Here is an 18,529-nt window from a genome sequence, read left to right on the forward strand (position 1 = left end):
TGAAACAGTTGTTAGACTAGGCCTAGTTGCCTTCAATAATTGCAATGCAAACTGTATGCACTGAGGTCGGCAAACAGTGTTCACAGTGTGCAGGCACTTTGGACGTCGTGGCACTTGGACGTCGTGCAACACTCCCGTTCTCTCGTATCAAACTTACAGACACAAAAATTACCCATCCCTAAAGAATGCCCTCTCTCATAAGAATAACAACTGAGCACCACTCCCAGACTAACAGTGGCAGATATTAGGAGAGGCATTTTGAGGACTTCATAAATAATCTATCTATACTTATTTAATACACAAGCAGGATTTTTGTGACGATTACCTACTCCTCCGAAACTACTGAACCGATTTTAATGTTCTTGGTGTCATTGGAAAGAGCGCAACGTGAAGTTGTGCAGGAAACTTTCTTTTTAGGGAAATAATTATAGGGTGAGGCCCTGGGCCATTTTAAGTTTTGTATTTCTTCATAAGATTAACATGGGAAACAAATATTGTTATGAAACTCCAGCTGTTGTCAGAAATCAAAAGTGAGAAGAAGAACATATGTTAATTGTAAACAGTCAATAAGTTTGCTAATTTAAATTGTAAAGTTTGCTACAAACATTTACTTACTTGGTTGAAATGAAATAGTTAGGCTACTATTCGAATTTGGGTTGACGTAAATATTACAATGGAAAAAACGAGAGAGTCTGGATAAATTGATATACTAAAAAGACAACTGAATTAACCCTGTGCTGCATTTTTTAGTAATCATTGAAAGAGCCGATTTGCAAACTATGGAAACATAGTAAAGTCTCTCACCACCTTAGGGTGTCTCTGTAAATACATCCTGGGACCCTGGAGAAACTAACTTATAAATAAATCAATGATACAAAAAAAATAATCAGATTTCTTTTAGCTTTGATATAAAAGGTATTTAAGTTAACACTCAACAATCATCAAGAAGTTTACCTGGCATAAACAAGTAGAGTGTGGCCTCCTCCAGATAATTCACTGTCTGATATTATGATGAGTAGTCCTGCAAGAGCCCCACATGTCATACTCTGGCTCACCCAACATCCTAGCTCCGCTATCTGTCAAGGGGTAAAAAATGTATAAACCACAAAGCTAAATTTTTAGTAGTACACACTGGTGTTTTTTAATTATTTTATGTATTTGTGCTGAAGGAAAATTTTAAAACAGTTGCAGATACCTAATAAATATTATCACCTTAATTATTTCTATCCAATTTGGTCATATAAAATGTTTTAACAGACTTCCTGTTGAATAGGGCATGTCATCAAACCCTAAGATAAGAGAGACTTGCCGCATGACTTTTAAGGGAAAGATTTTACAATATAAAAGTGCTGCAATGACCCAACCCTGGATGTTTCTGAAACACCCATGTCTTTTTTTTTTTTTTTAAGAGGTTGGCGGCCTCTTTTAACCTTGCATTTGCCCGTCCACATAGACTAAGCGCCCGTGCGTGGATCATTTGCAGCAAAGCAAGGAGTGAGCCGGTACAGTACATAGGTGAACTGTACTGATAAAATGTTATCGGCAGTGACCAGGATCCGAACCCACGACATCGCTGCCTTGGGCCCGAAGTCCGCGACGCCACCGACTCACTAAACCGAGTCATTCTCTTAGCTGGCCACATTTAGAATTTTGTATATAGGCCTAGCTGTGAATGACTGAAAATTATGGAATTATTTTTATCCAACCAGATAGATAATCTCGAGAAGAGTTGCTTTTTGTTAAAAATGGTGAGGAAGGTAAGGTGTAATTTCATCTCAAAAAGTGAATGAATCGACTTTCTAAATCAACACAATTAGGTACTGTACTCCGTTATCTGACCAAAATAACAAATACAAATTTGTTACTTCTTAAACAAATAATAATAACTCATCTAAAAATCTCTAAAACGATAGTGTAACCTGGGCCCAGTTTTAAATTTATAAATAAATAAAAACATTAATAACATTAAACATTAATAAAAACATATGTCATTAGGCCTAGCCTACATAGATTTTCTAGTGTGCTGCCAACTACTTTGTTTTAAGTTAAAGTGTCTACCACAAACCGCCGTAGAAATAGTATAGCCTATTAAGAAAACTTTGTTCTAGAAAAAAATTTACACTTTTAGTTTGTTAGCTTTATGCATAAATTGGACCTCACCAACAAGTTTTTTAAACTTGGTGGGGCCAAGCTGTTTTAATTTCCATGATAAATATATTTGAATTTGATTTGCATATAAAAATTTTTAAAACGTCCCTACATTTATTACCTTTATTAGCCCTGCCATTTCAAATGTTGCTGAAATTAATGGAGGCATCAAATGGCGGGGGGAGGCACAAAGCTTCCAACATTGACTGCTACTTAACACACTGACCAGGTCACTTTCTGTAACAAAAGCTGTATTAGGCTTAGTTACTGAATTATTAAAAGTCCAAACACATAACACTAACCCCTTGTTACTGTTTTAAGAAATTGGGTCGTGATACTGCCCAGTTTCAGTTTCTATAATAATAGACTTACAGCTTTGGTAAGGCTTCATGAAACATTTTTCAACCAAGTTATTTTTACCACGAAAAAAAAAAGATTATGACCGAAAGGGATCGCACAACTCTGATCGCACTAGAGGGGCGATTTCAGCACCTCTAGAGGTAGCTTATGGAGTCCCGCAAGGATCTGTCATTGGGCCACTTCTCTTCCTAGTCATGATTAATGACCTTGACAAGACTGGAAATGTTGTATTGTTTGCTGACGATACCACCCTTGTGTCACGAGGACTGCATGTTGATCAGTCTGTAGCGGGAGTGGAGCAACACTTACTAGAAGCTTCGAACTGGTTTGAGGCCAATGGCTTCCAGCTGAACCATACTAAAACACAGTCCCTTGTTTGCAGTCTAGCCAAACGTGCTCCTCCGAATGATCCAGTTAAGTTGTTGGGATTCACACTCGACCAAAAACTAACTTGGAGTGACCATATAGACCAAGTTTGCAGTAAACTATCAAGGGTATGCTTCCTGCTTCTGAAACTAGGATATCTGGTCACAGAGAAATACCTGCTGAGTGTGTATCACGCAATGTTTCATTGCCATGTGAGCTTTGGTATTTTTCTGTGGGGACACGCACCCACGACCCAAGAAATATTGATCCTGCAAAAGAGAGCTCTGAGAATAATCACCTTCAGCGATGGTTTGGCTCACTGCAAGCCTATATTTGCCGGGCTAGGCATACTTACAGTGTTTAGTCATTATATCCTCGCCTGCATAAAATACGTGCTAGACAATATCAAGGAGTTACCTACCAGAGCAGCAACACATCAACATCTTACTAGATCGTACTAGGCATCGTACACGACTAGATGTCCCTAGAGTTAGGCTGTCAAGGACTCAGAAAGCCTTCAGTAATGGAGCAATAAATATATTCAATAAGTTGCCAAACTCCATCCTGCACCTTGAAAAAAGGATGGTTACAGCGTATCTCAAAGACAAAGCCTACTACTCGCTGAAGGATGCATTGCACGACGTCCAAGTGCCACGACGTCCAATAATATTTATTCAGTGCCACGACGTCCAAAACATAATTTTTGAGTTGTTGCACGACGTCCAAGTGCCACGACGTCCAAAAGTACAGTAACTGCCAAAAATATAGTCTTTCTACAAGCTTTGGACGTCGTGGCACTTGGACGTCGTGAAACAGCGCACTATAGGATTGTAAAAAAGTAACATGTGCACGACATCCAAAGTCTCTGCCAGTTGCACGACGTCCAAGTGCCACGACGTCCAATAAATATTTGACTGTTGCACGACGTCCAATATAGCTCAGCGCTGTTGCACGACGTCCAAGCTCCTTCATGATGACCCGTTACGATGACCGGCTACTTGCCGAACAGTGTTCTCTCGTGTAAAATGCTTATGGAACGTTTATTAGTTAGGCTATATATACATGGGTGTATGTTCTTGTTCAGAAATATATATACTATGAATATTTGAACCATAAATTGAAACATCATAAAGTAAAAAAAAAACATAAAAAGAAAAAATAAACAAGGCTACAGTTGGAAAACTATAAGGTTTACATGGTTTGAAAAATGATGACTTTTTTTAACAACCGATAAACTTCATTATGTTTGGAGTGGGCTTTTAAATACTTATTTTTTCAAGATTAAATGAATGTACATTGATCAACATGATCTTTGAAAACTATTTTTTATACCCTCATTTTAATTTGTAGTAGTATAAAGAATAGAATGCCTTTTTCGAACTGTTTTTTAGGCTTCAATTAAATGTTCTTATGTCGCAAATATGTTTATTAATAGTATTCACTTAACATTGACTTAATTTTATTTCAATAAATTTTGTGTTTGTGTTTTGCTACACCACTTATTAAATTGCAACCAATGAGAATATCATATACTGTAAATAAGTTGTACACAGGGTTCTTTTGTTTCCCCAACTCTAAAATAAAACGCACACGAATTGAAAATGTTATAGGTTTAATAGTACTGTAGCGAATCGAATATCAATAAAGTTAACGTATAACAATAAATTTACATATTCCTAGATTATAATCGAATGTGCTTACGAAGGAACACCACAACCTCAAAATTCAACATACAGTATATTTACTCAAGATTTATTGTTTTCATATAGCATAGTTGATGTTGCCGACTAGCGTGGGAGCGGAAGTCCTGATAAAGGCTGGTTCTCGGAAAAGTAATAAACTTGTAGTTTGAATGAAACATTTTTTTAATTTTGTACAGGATTCATGGGATCCTCATTATCAAGTACAAACTGCAAAATGTGTGTCGAAGGCAGCGAGCACAGAATACAATTTTTTTTATTTTAAAAATTTTTATTCCGTGCTCGCTGGTCGAAGGTCTGATTAGACCTTCAGCGACTGATCCGTTTTTTACCTTCCTTTAATTTATTCTTTTTCATGTTGTGCTTCATGTAACATACTAAGACTAGAGGGCCGCTCATGCCCTTGATAAATAAATTAACATTTTCGCACAAATACAAATCAATATCGTCATTAGACAAGAATTAAAAAATAAAATTTTAAACAAAACCTACCACGGCATATTCTTGAACAAGTGTGCCTACAAACCTACGATAAGCATGTTTGTTATTATTATACTTAACCTACAAATGCTATGACTTAGGGCATACTTGCTTTCCTAGATAAAAGTGCGACGTGAACTTAGAAAAAGACTATATCAGATATAGTACAACAAATCCTTAGTACCAGTTGCGAATAATTTGACTTGAGCTGGCTTGAGTCCATGATTAACCCTGACTCAAAAAATCACTAATTTTCTGAGCCAGGTGATGGCCACGTTATCCAGACTGCCGGGTTATCGAGACCCGAGTTTGCGGGACTCTACTGTAATAAGTTAGTTCTCAATGGAAATAAATAAATTCATTTAATCATTCATTTAATTTGCAACCAAAAGGTGAGTGAGCGTAGCGAACGAACTTCAACCTGGAAGCGAGTTAGCGCAGCGAACCAGCTAACCTGAAGGCAAGTGAGCGTAGCGAACGTACTTCAACCAGGACGTGATTGAGACATGCGAACGAGCTCACTTGTGAAGTTAAACGGGGCAAAGCCCGCGGGTACAGCTAGTAGATCATAAACATAAACAAATGAAATAACTAAGTAATAAGTAACAATCATATACTAATGAAATTACATTAACATATGGTTTGACAGCTACATTTAAGTAATGTAAAATAATGTTTACATTCGGGCTAGTAACATCATTATTTTAAATTTATAATCCTTACCCTCTCTGTTATAATATTCGTGCATTATTTAATACTAGGTGAAACCCGTCGAAATCAACGGTTACTTTCAAGGCTTACGTTAATTCATCTAACTGCGATTAATTGGGTGAAATACACATATTTTGAGCATTTAGCATTGTTTAAAGAGTAATAAGTGTAAAAAAAAAACAATAATGATATTAACTGCATTAGTTGCCAAATATGGTTGATCATTCAATGAATAAAATATTTCCCATACCGTACGCCATCGGAGTTATTATTAGTATGTTATATGGTAGAATATCTCTTCCTTTGGAAGAACCTTTAAATAGTATTAAAATCGTATTGGTGGATCTTTTGTAGTTAAACACTTCCGTGATTTCATCAATGTAATATGATTTTATTTGAAAAGAAAATATTTTTTGGGAAGACATATTCTAACTTCATAATGGAGGTATATCCGTTGCAGTGTAAGTTTGATTTTTCCTTCGTCACGTCGCGTCAGTTCATATCGTACTTCTGTGCCAATGAATGAACCCTCTAGCACAGTTTTGAGAAATTGATTTTGGGGTTACTGTTTAAGATGGAATTCCTTGACATGGGGGATGTCAGTTAGTTGTCTCAGCCTTATCAGTTACATAAAGTTGTCAATATAATCTCTCTATGGAATGTTAGGTGTAGTGGAATACTTGAAGTGAAGTTGACTTTTATTCTTGAACTGTTAGGGGCCTCCTATAGTTTCTAGTTCATATAGTCTTGCGGCTTCATTGGCAACAAATAATGCAAATGACTTAGCAATGGAACATTTCCAAAAAGCAAAAATACCGTAGATTGGCAGTTACGTATATATTGACGTTTACATATTGTTAATCAACGTATCTTATAAAGGATTTTGTAATCTAGTTTAAAAGGAATATGACCTTTCTGTCATGACAGTAGCTGCTTAAATAGTATTTTCTCTTTGTACCATATTTTACAGCCAAAATGTCGTGTTATTTTTCAATGATATTACCTACTCAGTGCGCCAAAGTCCGTAATATAGGCAGGCGCAAATAATTTGTCAAGATGGGTACAATATTAGGCAAGGTTTCTATGTTTGGATATTATTAGACACGATAAGAGCAGATATTTCTACATAAGTATTTTATATGTGTAGAATAATATGATAAAATGTAGGCAAAAGTGGTGAAAAAGGCAGACACCAACCCGTAGAATAGATATAAGATAGTTCAATAATAATTTAAGAATTGCTGTGATTAAGAATTATTTGCGCCTGCCTATATTACGGACTTTGGCGCACTGAATTAGTAACATTATTGAAAATAACACGACATTTTGGCTGTAAAATATGGTACAAAGACAAAATACTATTTAAGCAGCTACTGTCATGACAGAAAGGTCATATTCCTTTTAAACTAGATCACATAATCCTTTGACTGGGACGGGTGGCGTCGTCCTGTAATCCAGCTACTAGGAGGTCACGAATTGTGGATATTTATAGGAATGCACTGTGGATGCGATATTCCCTGGTGTGGATTAACGTCCGCACGAGTGAGTACTACGACTACCCGCAATGCTATCCTGATAATTATACCAATTCATAAAGGTAGGTAGGTAGGTTCATTAAGGTAGGGGTTCCTGCTCACTTGTGGGACAAAATATATTTGCCTGAATTCTGGCCTACTGGGGCATATATAAATGCCTTCAGGTTTGCTAAAAAAGCAACAAGCACTGCTCAGTGTCAGGAGAATTTTTTAGAAACTCCCCCCAACTCTGTAAATTTAACGTAGAGTCTGAAGTGACAGATAATTCTGACACACAACTCTCAACGCATAACAAAGCGATTGGGAACTTTTCTAACATTTGCTTACAGCAGTCGTCTAATAAAATACTATCTAGGTCAGCTAAAAAACTAAACATCCTCCTGTGGAATATTCAATCCATTACTAACAAACTAGATTACCTACGTTTGCTTGCGTATGACAGTAGTGTGGATGTGATTTGTTTGACTGAACACTGGGTCTCACAAAATGATATTAACAACTTAAGCCTAAGAGGCTACTTAGTTGCAACCTCTTTTGCTAGATCAATGTCTAAACATGGTGGATCTGCAATACTTGTAAAAGAGAACCTAGACTTTATAATTTACAATAAGTTAAATTTGAGTATATTAGTGGAAGAACTCACGTTTGAAGCCTCAGCGGTGTACATCGTTAAGTACAAAACAGTGATCGTAAACTTCTACAGACCACCCTCAGGTAATGTTTATTTATTTCTGGATAAACTGCATGATGTCTTCTCAACTATGCATGGTGTGAAACTTGACTTCTTTTGCACAGGTGATTTTAACATAGACTTCCTGTCTGACAGCATTGAAGTCCGGGAACTTAAAAACCTAATATCTAGTTTTGGTCTTCACACTGCAATTAATGAAATCACTAGGCCTAATGTCGCAGCTGGAAGTGTAAACGAAGGTACCTGCTTGGACAATATTGTGACCTCAGTACATCCAGATAGATGGGAAGCCTCAGTTATACACACTCCTGTCTCAGATCATAATGCGGCCTTTCTGTCAATGAACATCGAGTCATATTCTAAATCTAATCCAATTTCTTTACCGAGAAAAGTTACTAGGAAATTAAATCCTCAGAATTCCTTAAAATTCTTATCCAACCTTAGTCAGTTGAATTGGTTTGAATTATATGACCATAGCCTAGACTTAAATGCTAAATTCAAAGTGTTTTTTGACAAACTGTTGTGGGCCTTAAATGGTTCGATTCCCTTGAAAACTACTGTCGGTTTTAACAACAAACCTAACAAAAGGTGGTATCATCAAGGACTTGTAAATATGAAAAATGAGCTGGACCGGCTATATTTTTTGTTATGTAATGCAGGGACTGCTGAAATTAAAACTAAGTACAACTCATTAAAGTTGCAGTACCGCAAAGAAATCAAGAAAGCCAAACTTGACCATAACAACAGTTTACTGCTAAACTCTAGTAATATTTCTAAAACATCCTGGTCAATCATTAATGAAATAAGCAACTGTAATAGTAAGCCTTTGTCTATTCCTGACTGCCTAACTGCCGATGGACTGAACTCCTACTTTGTCGACTGTGTTGAAAACCTGAGAAGTAATGTTCCCGCCTCTTCAAATGGTCCTGAGCAATATCTAAGAAATTTGACCTCTTGCAACGCTCTTCCGACTATTGAGGACAACAATGCTTTTAGGATTGCACTATTTACTGTAGAAGAGGTGTATGCAGCCATCAACAGTCTTAACAATAGCTCTTGTTTAGATATTTACGGAATTAATGTCCCCATCTTGAAGTTAGCTTCTAGTTACATAAGTGAAGTTTTAACTTACCTATTTAATCTTTGTATAACACAGGGCTGCTACCCAAATAAGTTCAAGATTTCCAAGGTTATACCAGTCCATAAAAAAGGGCCTAAAAATGTTATTGCTAACTATAGGCCTATATCTATTATCCCTGCAGTGTCGAAGGTCTTGGAACATCTCGTACATCGTAGATTTTCTCAGTATCTTGAGGATAGTAACCTTTTAGCAAGTAGTCAGTTTGGCTTTAGGCCCAAACACAGCACTGTCCAAGCAACCCAGGCACTGATATCAAATTGCTTTCAAAGTTTAGAGGCCAAAAGTGGTATAGTTTTCAGATCGTACGACATGTCTAAGGCCTTTGACACAGTGGCTCATGATCTCCTTGTGAATAAGCTTTCTTGCTATAACCTTGATGCTGTTTTGGTTAGGTTTTTTCAATCTTATCTTAGTGACAGATGGCAAAAAGTCTATCTAAATGGCACTTATTCTAGCCCTGTTCGAGTACCCCACGGAGTGCCCCAAGGCTCTATATTGGGCCCTACCCTGTTTATACTGTATATAAATGACTTACCTTGTAATATTAATGACTTATCTGTAAAAAGCTTTCTTTTTGCTGATGACTTGGCCTTGTGTGTACGGGGTAACTCTTTGAATGATGTTACAGACACATTGGACACAAAATCTGCTGTTATTAACGACTGGTGTAATGCAAACAAGTTATGTCTTAATGCTGATAAGACTCAGGACCTGACTATTAGTCTAAGCAGTAACAGTAATGATGTAAACACTCTGAAGTTTTTGGGTTTTCATTTACAGTCAAACTTGAAGTGGTTCTCACATGTAGATTTTGTAGCATCTAAAATTGTAAAAGGCATATTTATGATAAGAGCACTTAGGTCCACTGTTTCAGATGATGTCCTTATTTGTATATATTATGGCCACATTCATAGCTATTTGTCCTATGGTACCTCACTGTGGGCCAACAGTTTTTATGCTGACAGGTTGCTTTTTACTTTACAAAAGAAAGCGGTGAGATTAATTTGTAGTGTGAATAGAAGAACACATTGTAAGCCCCTTTTCGTGGGTCTTAACATTCTCTCATTTCCATCCTTGTATGTTTTGGCAAGTTTGTTGTATGTAAAAGAAAACATTTCTCACTTTGAAAAGATATCTGATGTTCACAACTATTGTACTAGATCTAAAGATAATCTGTCTACACTAAGGCATAAGTATACAGCCACTCAAAATAGTTTTGAGTACCAAGGTGTTAAAATGTACAATTTCTTGCCTGCATCCATCAAAAACCTGTGTGTTTCAAAATTTAAACATGTTTTAAAGACTACTCTAACCCAGGCTTGCCTGTATAAACATGAAGAGTACTTTGGTTTAGAGTTTTAGTTTTAGTTGCCATCTTGATTGTTTTCTTTTTCTTTTGACGATTGTCATGAACTTTGTTCTCAGTTTTAACGACAATAAAGCATTTCATTTCATTTCATTTCATTTAAATACCAATGCAAAAAAAAATTGGTTCCAATTCAACTATAAACTGTAGATCCCTTGGTTGCCATTCGCTGTATGGGCTATTAATTAACAGCTGTATCTAAGGAATGTCGGCCTTAGTAACTAACAAGACTTCAAGATCGCGCCACTCTTCCTACACTCATCTCCATTCATACTTGGCTTACCTACTATGAATGGTCGCCATAAAAAAAAACGTATTAAAGGATTAAAGTATTTATCATATACGTTGATTAACAATATGTAAACGTCAATATATACGTAACAGCCATTTTACAGTATTTTTGCTTTTTGGAAATGTTCAATTGCTATGTCATTTGCATTATTTATTGCCAATGAAGCCGCCAAGATCATATGAACTAGGAGGCCCCTAACAGTTCAAAAATAAAAGCCAACTTTACTTCATGTATTCCACTACACCTAACATTCCGTAGAGAGATTATATTGACAACTTTATGTTATTGATAAGGCCGAGACGAGACAACTAACTGACATCCCCCATGTCAAGGAATTCCAGCTTTATCAGTAACCCCACAGTCAATTTCTCAAAACTATGCTAGAGGGTTCATTCATTGGCACAGTACTGGCAAGTACGATATGAACTGACGCGACGTGACGAAGGAAAATCAAACTTACACTGTAACGGATGTACCTCCCTTTGAAGTTAGAACGTGTCTTCTCAACAAACATATATTTTTTCTCAAACACTGATGAAATCACGGAAGTGTTTAGCTACAAAAGATCCACCAATACGATTTAAATACTATTTAAAGGTTCTACCAAAGGAAGAGATACCATATAACATACTAATAATAACTCCGATGACGTACAGGATAGGAAATATTTTAATCATTGAATGAACAACCAAATTTGGCAACTAACGCAATATTGTTATTGTTTTTACACTTACTCTTTGAACAATGTTAAATGCTCAAAATATGTATATTTCACCCAATTCATCGCAGTTAGATGAATTAACGTAAGCCTTGAAAGTAACCGTCGATTTCGACGGGTTTCCCCTAGTCTTTGACTATTCATACAACAACTTCTGTATCCAATAGTCAATGGTAGAATTCAGTAACTCCAAATAAATGTGTGTTGTTTGAAATACAATTTAAAAATGAACAGCTGTTTCGTTAAAAAGTATTATTCACATGGCCAAAGTGTAAACAACTCTGTGGAGGGATCTTTAAAGGCTTCTGGGGCAGAGTCCTAAGGGATTTTGCTTAGTTTTTCTTTTAATAACTCATCTACAGACCAAGACACCCCTACCAAGTTTCTACGCCGAGCCGTTCTCTCAAATTTAGTGGGGACAAAGTTTCCAATTAAATATTTAGATTCTCCCATGTTAATCTTAAGGGAGAAACTCTAACTTTGATAGCCTGTGGGGCAAAGCCCGAGGATTTTCATTACAGAAATTAGTGAAAGGGGGCGTCTACACAAAAAATTCTTTATTTTGACACGTCGTTTGTAAAAATCCGTCTATTATTAACGGAGGAGTAGTGTTTCGTAGAAATTGCCTTCACGTATTATACGTATATATAAGGATGTTTGAACCAGCTGTGTGGAATTGTGAAATCAAAATTCATTTGACAGTTAGTTCTGGTTGTTTACATTTTTAAATTATGTAGGTTTGCTCTTGTTACCATGGATACCATGGATTATGTAAACTACCATGAATTGTATTCTTTAGTTGGGAAATAAACATCATTTCATTTCATTTTTTTTCATTTCACCATCAATCATTATTTTAAAATCTCTTACCTCAAATTTTTGAAAGCCCACGGGACAGAGCCCTAGGACAATAACGAAGAGGGGATAGTTGTATAATAATATGTATCCTCGGAGCTGTAGCTTCACTTGCGTGCAATTTGAGCCCAGTCGGTTCAGTACTTTTTGAGATTATCTCATACAAACACACAGACACACACACACAAACACACACACACCACCTCTTCTTTATAATAGTATAGATAGACTAGCTGACCCGGCGAACTTCGTATCGCCTAAGTTATAGGTTTCCCCTAAGACAGACCGATGGAAAGAAAGTACCGTTACGTTTAATTTTCAAGATGATCTCGTTCGCATCGCTCAATCACGTCCTGGTTGAAGGTCGTTCGCTACGCTCACTCACCTTTGGGTTGGAGCTCGTTCTCTACGCTCACTCACCTTTAGGTTGGAGCTCGTTCGCTGCGCTCACTTGCCTTCAGGTTAGCTCGTTCGCTACGCTAACTCGCCTCCAGGTTGAAGTTCGTTCGCTACGCTCACTCACCTTTTGGTTGCAAATTAGCTGTTGTCATAAATATAAAAGAAATAATAGTGCTGCACCCTTTTGGTAATCCTTGTAACTTTAATGCTATTGAACATCATAGAACAGAACCAACTTGTTTAATTGAAATAGCTGTTAAGATTCATTAATTCCATTTCTCATAAGGTTAACATGGGAAACTCCAGAGCCACTGGGGCGGAGCCCTTTTAAGAATTTCGAAACGGGAAATAGTTTACGTCCGATTCGCATACCTACAGAATTTACACACCAAATTTCATAACGATCGGTGAAGTCGTTCCGGAGGAGTTTGCAGACAAACACTGTGACACGAGAATTTTATATATTAGATAGATAGATTACTATTATAGTATTATATATTGTCTGTGCTATGGCTAAAATACGTTTTTGAGCGAAGCGAGCGGAGCGAGCGTAGCTCACTTTCCCTCACTTTGTAACTTCTTTGTAAGAGCAACAGAATGTAATGGCTTGACCAATTGATATGAAATTTGGCCAATAGCTAAAGAATACTGAGCACAATGTTTTGGTAAAAAATATTTGCAAATTTCCTTCTGGATTTTATTTTACGGGTCACGCAATTTCGCTTGTTATTTTAATGTAAGTTGAAAGAAAAATATATTTTTTTCAAATTTGTCCAATGTTGAGAAAAGCCGCCATTTTTATCGTGATTTTAGGAGGATTTCTGTAGACCGATTTTTGGCAACTTTTAGTACTTCACTCTGCAGACCCATCACTACAAAATAAAACCATAAAACGTTTTCTTCCAATTTTTTAACGTTCCCTGTGTCAGTTTTTTTTAATTTGCTTGGACTAATAGAGATTTGTCAAAATAACAAAGAAATTGACGTTTTATTGTACAAAAATGTAAATATTTTCGTATCCATAAGTCTTAGAACCAAATTGTTATACTTATTTTATAGGAAATCCAATTGTCTACAACATTGTCATTACATACAGGGTGAGTTTTAATTGTCCCCCCCCCAACTTTTTTCTACATTTTTTCAAATATCAATCCCAGACCACTTCTAAACATTGTTGGGTAGTAAGTACTTCATTTTGACAAGGTGGTCATTTCCGGCCGCCATCTTGGATCCGCCATATTGGATGCAAAATATTTTTTTCAAATGTAAAGGTGGGGTTGTGACCCATTATTTCGAAGTACATTTTTACCCTGATTACAATGCCGCAAACCGTTTTTAAAAATCTCGAATCATTCTAAAGTTATGAGTCCTTTTTAAAACTTTATTTTTAGCCCATTTTAACATTGTGCATTTACAAACTAAGACCATAATCTCAAAATAGTGCTAGATAAAGATAAGTATACACTACCAGTTATTGTAAACCTATTTTCACCTATTTATGACTGATGTATTTTTCTCGGCCGCCATCTTGGATCCGCCATTTTGAAATGGGATAAATTATTTTAAATATGAAGGGTGTGTTGTGACCCATCATTTTGAACTACTTTTTTAAGCTAAACTCAATGCCGCAATCCATTTTTTGTTATCAAGTTTTATTTATGAAACATTGCAATATTTTTGTTAAAAATGTTAATATTTCAAAATCAAAATATGAAAATGAAAAATGGACCATGGAATTGAGTTCAGCTTAAAAAAGTAATCCGAAATGATGGGTCACAACACCCCTTTTATATTTAAAATAATTTATCACATTTCAAAATGGCGGATCCAAGATGGCGGCCGAAAAAAATACATCATTCATAACCAAGTGGAAATAGGTTGGCAATGACTGGTAGTGTATACTTATCTTTATCTAGCACTATTTTGAGATTATGGTATATTTCGCTAAAACGAACCAAAACGGAGATATAGGCGAAAATCTCTAGAAAGTACAGATTTTATCGATTTTTCAATATGGCGGCGGGCGCGGAGGGTGATCTCGTAAAATAGTGAAATTATTTTTCGTATGCACTAATAGAGCAAGGTTTGTACTAAAAGAGAACCTTCTTTTAGTTTAAAAAATACATGTTTCACAGGAAACATTTTTAACCATTGTAGTAACACCATTATAGCTTAAAAAGTTGATAAGTGATAGTTTACATAATATTTAGCACATTTGACGGATAAACATTTTTTGAATTCGTCATATTATAAGTGTATGAAGAAAATTCATATATCTGTGTATCAATATCTACTTATCTCATTTCTGTTCAATGGAAGTTATACAATTTCAATGATACCGGTACTTAAATGGGAAGTCTTACAGCTGTTATAAAACTGTGCATACATTTTATCTTACGAGTAAATTTGCTACCAAGTGATATAGTATGACAATTCTATTCTACTGCAGTACTTAGAATTCTACCACTACTCACATTAAACCTACCATTTTGGGCTAGTGATTTATGTATTGTATTAATCATACAATATAGTGAATAGTGTAGTCATCTATTTATTTCGTTTCTATGACATAGCTCTATTTTGTAGAAATCAATTATGCAATCATAACAACAGAAATACTGCATCACTACATTTTACGGTGACATAGTATCTATTTTACATATACAAATTTAAGCTAATACAATAATTAGTTCAATTAGAATCATTGAATATTGAATAATTTAAACATTAATCGATGACGAAGCTGTTGACAACTTTCAAACAGTTGACTAGGCCTAGTTGCCTTCAATAATTGCAATACGAACTGTATGCACTGAGGTCGGCAAACAGTGTTCACAGTGTGCAGGGACTTTGGACGTCGTGGCACTTGGACGTCGTGCAACAGTCAAATATTGATTGGACGTCGTGGCACTTGGACGTCGTGCAACTGGCAGAGGCTTTGGACGTGGTGCAAATGATACTTCTTTACAATCCTACAGTGCGCTGTTTCACGACGTCCAAGTGCCATGACGTCCAAAGCTTGTAAAAAGACTATATTTTTGGCAGTTACTGTACTTTTGGACGTCGTGGCACTTGGACGTCGTGCAACAACTCAAAAATGATGTTTTGGACGTCGTGGCACTGGAAAAATATTATTGGACGTCGTGGCACTTGGACGTCGTGCAACATTCCCCTCGCTGAAGGAGTTCTTTGAAGACCCTCTATTAGGCCTAGGCTGAAGTATGCCTGTCCACAGCCTCAGTTTTAATTGTATATATGTGTAAATAAGTGATTTTATATTTTTAATGACGCCATCAATCCCCCATGGGGTAAAAGATGAAGAATCGGTAATAAGGTAATAATAAGGTAGTAAGGGAACGAAGCTCTCCCGATCGTAACACCACCGCGCCTTCCCCCACCACCGCGCCAAACGCTTCTGTTGTCGTCTGTCTGGAAACGGGACAGCGGGATTTGAAATGGGAACAACAGAACGATTTCTTCTAATCACCGAGCATTCTTTAATAAATGCTGATAGGAACGAAGTAGACTAGCCTTTTAATGTTAAATAGGTCTAAATAATGTGTAATTAATTAAGAATTATTTCTAGAATAATTATTAAAAATTACTACTAGAACAATTATTTAAAAAATTCTAATACGTAGCCTATATAAGACAAAATAAACATTAATTAAATTGATATCTTAACTATATTACTTGTTATTTCAATTCTTTAAATAACAGAAAATAGGAAGAAAAGTGTATAAAAATGCTATATTAAATTTAGAGGTTGGCCTATATAGAGCCATGAGCATTTTATAAATAGTAGGCCAACATACCTTATGTTAATGAATGAAGTTCTTCAAATCTATTTCTTCTAATCCAAAATGTAGGTAGGTACTAATAATACATTCATTTATTTACATTTACATTTATTTACATTAGGGGCTACATTATCTACAATATTTACATCCGCCTTCATCTTGGAAACTGGAACAACAAAATTAACATTACAATCTGGCTATTTCAAATGAGAAAATATCTTAACGTGAATCTTGTATAGGCCTATTATGTTTATTTTTGTTTGTTTGTCACAAAGTTGCTTAGCATGGGGAATGTTGTAGGTACAGCAGGCCTATACTAATAATATTTAAATTTATTGACATCCATTTACAATCTCTTTGATCTTGGAAACTGAAACAACAAAATTAACATAACAATTTAGCTATTTCGAATGAGGAAATATCTTGGTGTGAATTTTGTATGGGCCTATTTTGTTTATTTTTAACAAAGTTACTAAGCATGGGATACGTTTGTGGGTACTGGTAACTATTAATATATCTGGGGGTATCTGTTTGTGTGTGCTCAAGTTCAAAAACTTTTATTTCAGTAAAAGCATAACACAATAACTCAAATGTGAAATACAAGTATTTTAACTTGGAGAATAAAAATGTGCCTGCTAATTGCAATTTCATTTCATAAATAATTTAGGCTAATCATTAATTTATTATTATTAGGCCTAATATTATAGTTAATACCCTACAATAATTAATCACTGTTTGTTTATTACCAGTATTAATATTAATCTTAGCATAGCCTACCTGGTTAGTGACTAGTTGACCCTGCACCAAGGGCCGGGTTCTTAGGGTTCTTCTTTTTGATTTTTTTTGTGTTGCTTTTTACTTGTAAGGAAATATTCCTCTGCTTGAGGGAAGTCAACTTCGCATCTAGGTTTTTCAGGCATTGATCAGCTACTTTTAAACTCTCCGGGTTGTCAATTTTATTTAAAATTGACTCAACACGTTGTCTTAGTAGAAGTTTGTCAGTAGGTCTCACCTTTGTAGGCAGAACAGTTTTAGATGACACTTCTGCCAATATTGATTGTCTTTCCTCCAAACTTCTGACTTCTCCCACGTTTTCCCTGACTTCATCTTCTCGGGATTCATGACGCACAGTCTCATTAAGACCAAATTCTCTTTTAATATTATTCAGATCATTTTTTGTCAGTAAATGTATTCTTTTAAGCATGTCTGGTTTAAAAGTTGAACGAACTTCTTCAAGTATTGTGTCATAAGGAATTTTATTATTTATTTTTCCGGCGATATCTTGTCGTTCATTAAAGGTCAATTGTTTGTGGGCTAGGTCACGAGTGTGCCCTACATGAGTCTCGCAGTACTCTACTTCAATATTGCCGTTTTCAAAAAATGTTGCTTTCATTGCGGAAGGACAGAAACCATTTATTTTACAGGAACCCTGTATTTTTGTTTTCCTTTTCCTTATGCCATATATAAGCTTAGGATCAAAATATCCCGATCTATGACAACGATAATAAAGTTTGTTCTTACCAGATACAATCTTTTGAGCAGTTGTTTTTGTAAAAAAAACATTTTCCTTTTCTTCTGTCTTCTTTTTCCAAGTGTAGAAATCTGGCGCACTAGAAAAACTAAGAACAGAGGTTTTCAATATAATATTATGCTCTGCTAAGTAGTGTCCTTCTATATCATTACGTTTAAACACATTCCTGCAAACTGTGCAGGTTATCATAGGACTACGTCTAGGTCTACTTTTCGGTTTACTCTGACTCTCATCGGCGGTATACTCGTGCACTTCACGTAAGTGACGGTTCAGGACCCATTGTCTTGTATATTTTTTGTCGCACAATACGCATGTGAACATTTTAAACCTGAGACACAGACACACTAAACTAGAGAAACGAGACGTTTTGAGTTGGTTTGACACTGTCGGTCGACTCGACTGTCATCATAACTCATAACCAAACCATAACAAACAA

The 18,529-nt window shown here is 35.9% G+C and overlaps 2 protein-coding genes across 2 annotated transcripts in view; both read right to left on the reverse strand.

Moving 5' to 3' along the window:
* The window catches only part of LOC129005700 (uncharacterized), a 153,413-nt gene that overhangs the window by 8,202 nt on the left and 126,682 nt on the right, over positions 1 to 18,529 (reverse strand). Inside the window, exons 9-10 of the mRNA XM_054434663.1 lie at positions 2,270 to 2,385; positions 955 to 1,076 (exon numbers count right to left, since the gene is read on the reverse strand). Coding sequence (XP_054290638.1) covers positions 955 to 1,076; positions 2,270 to 2,385 — 238 coding nt within the window. The remainder of the gene's footprint in view (positions 1 to 954; positions 1,077 to 2,269; positions 2,386 to 18,529) is intronic.
* Positions 2,325 to 18,506, reverse strand: LOC129005728 (uncharacterized). The gene is made up of 3 exons (XM_054434711.1): positions 17,340 to 18,506; positions 16,578 to 16,728; positions 2,325 to 2,397 (listed from the first exon to the last, which is right to left on the reverse strand). Exon 1 carries the CDS (start codon positions 18,412 to 18,414, stop codon positions 17,344 to 17,346), a length of 1,071 nt encoding a protein of 356 aa, XP_054290686.1. The 5' UTR covers positions 18,415 to 18,506; the 3' UTR covers positions 2,325 to 2,397; positions 16,578 to 16,728; positions 17,340 to 17,343.

This window comes from Macrosteles quadrilineatus, unplaced genomic scaffold, assembly GCF_028750875.1.
Source record: "Macrosteles quadrilineatus isolate MER2022 unplaced genomic scaffold, UCM_ALF_1.0 Scaffold_31__1_contigs__length_1484076, whole genome shotgun sequence".
NCBI lineage: Eukaryota > Metazoa > Arthropoda > Insecta > Hemiptera > Cicadellidae > Macrosteles > Macrosteles quadrilineatus.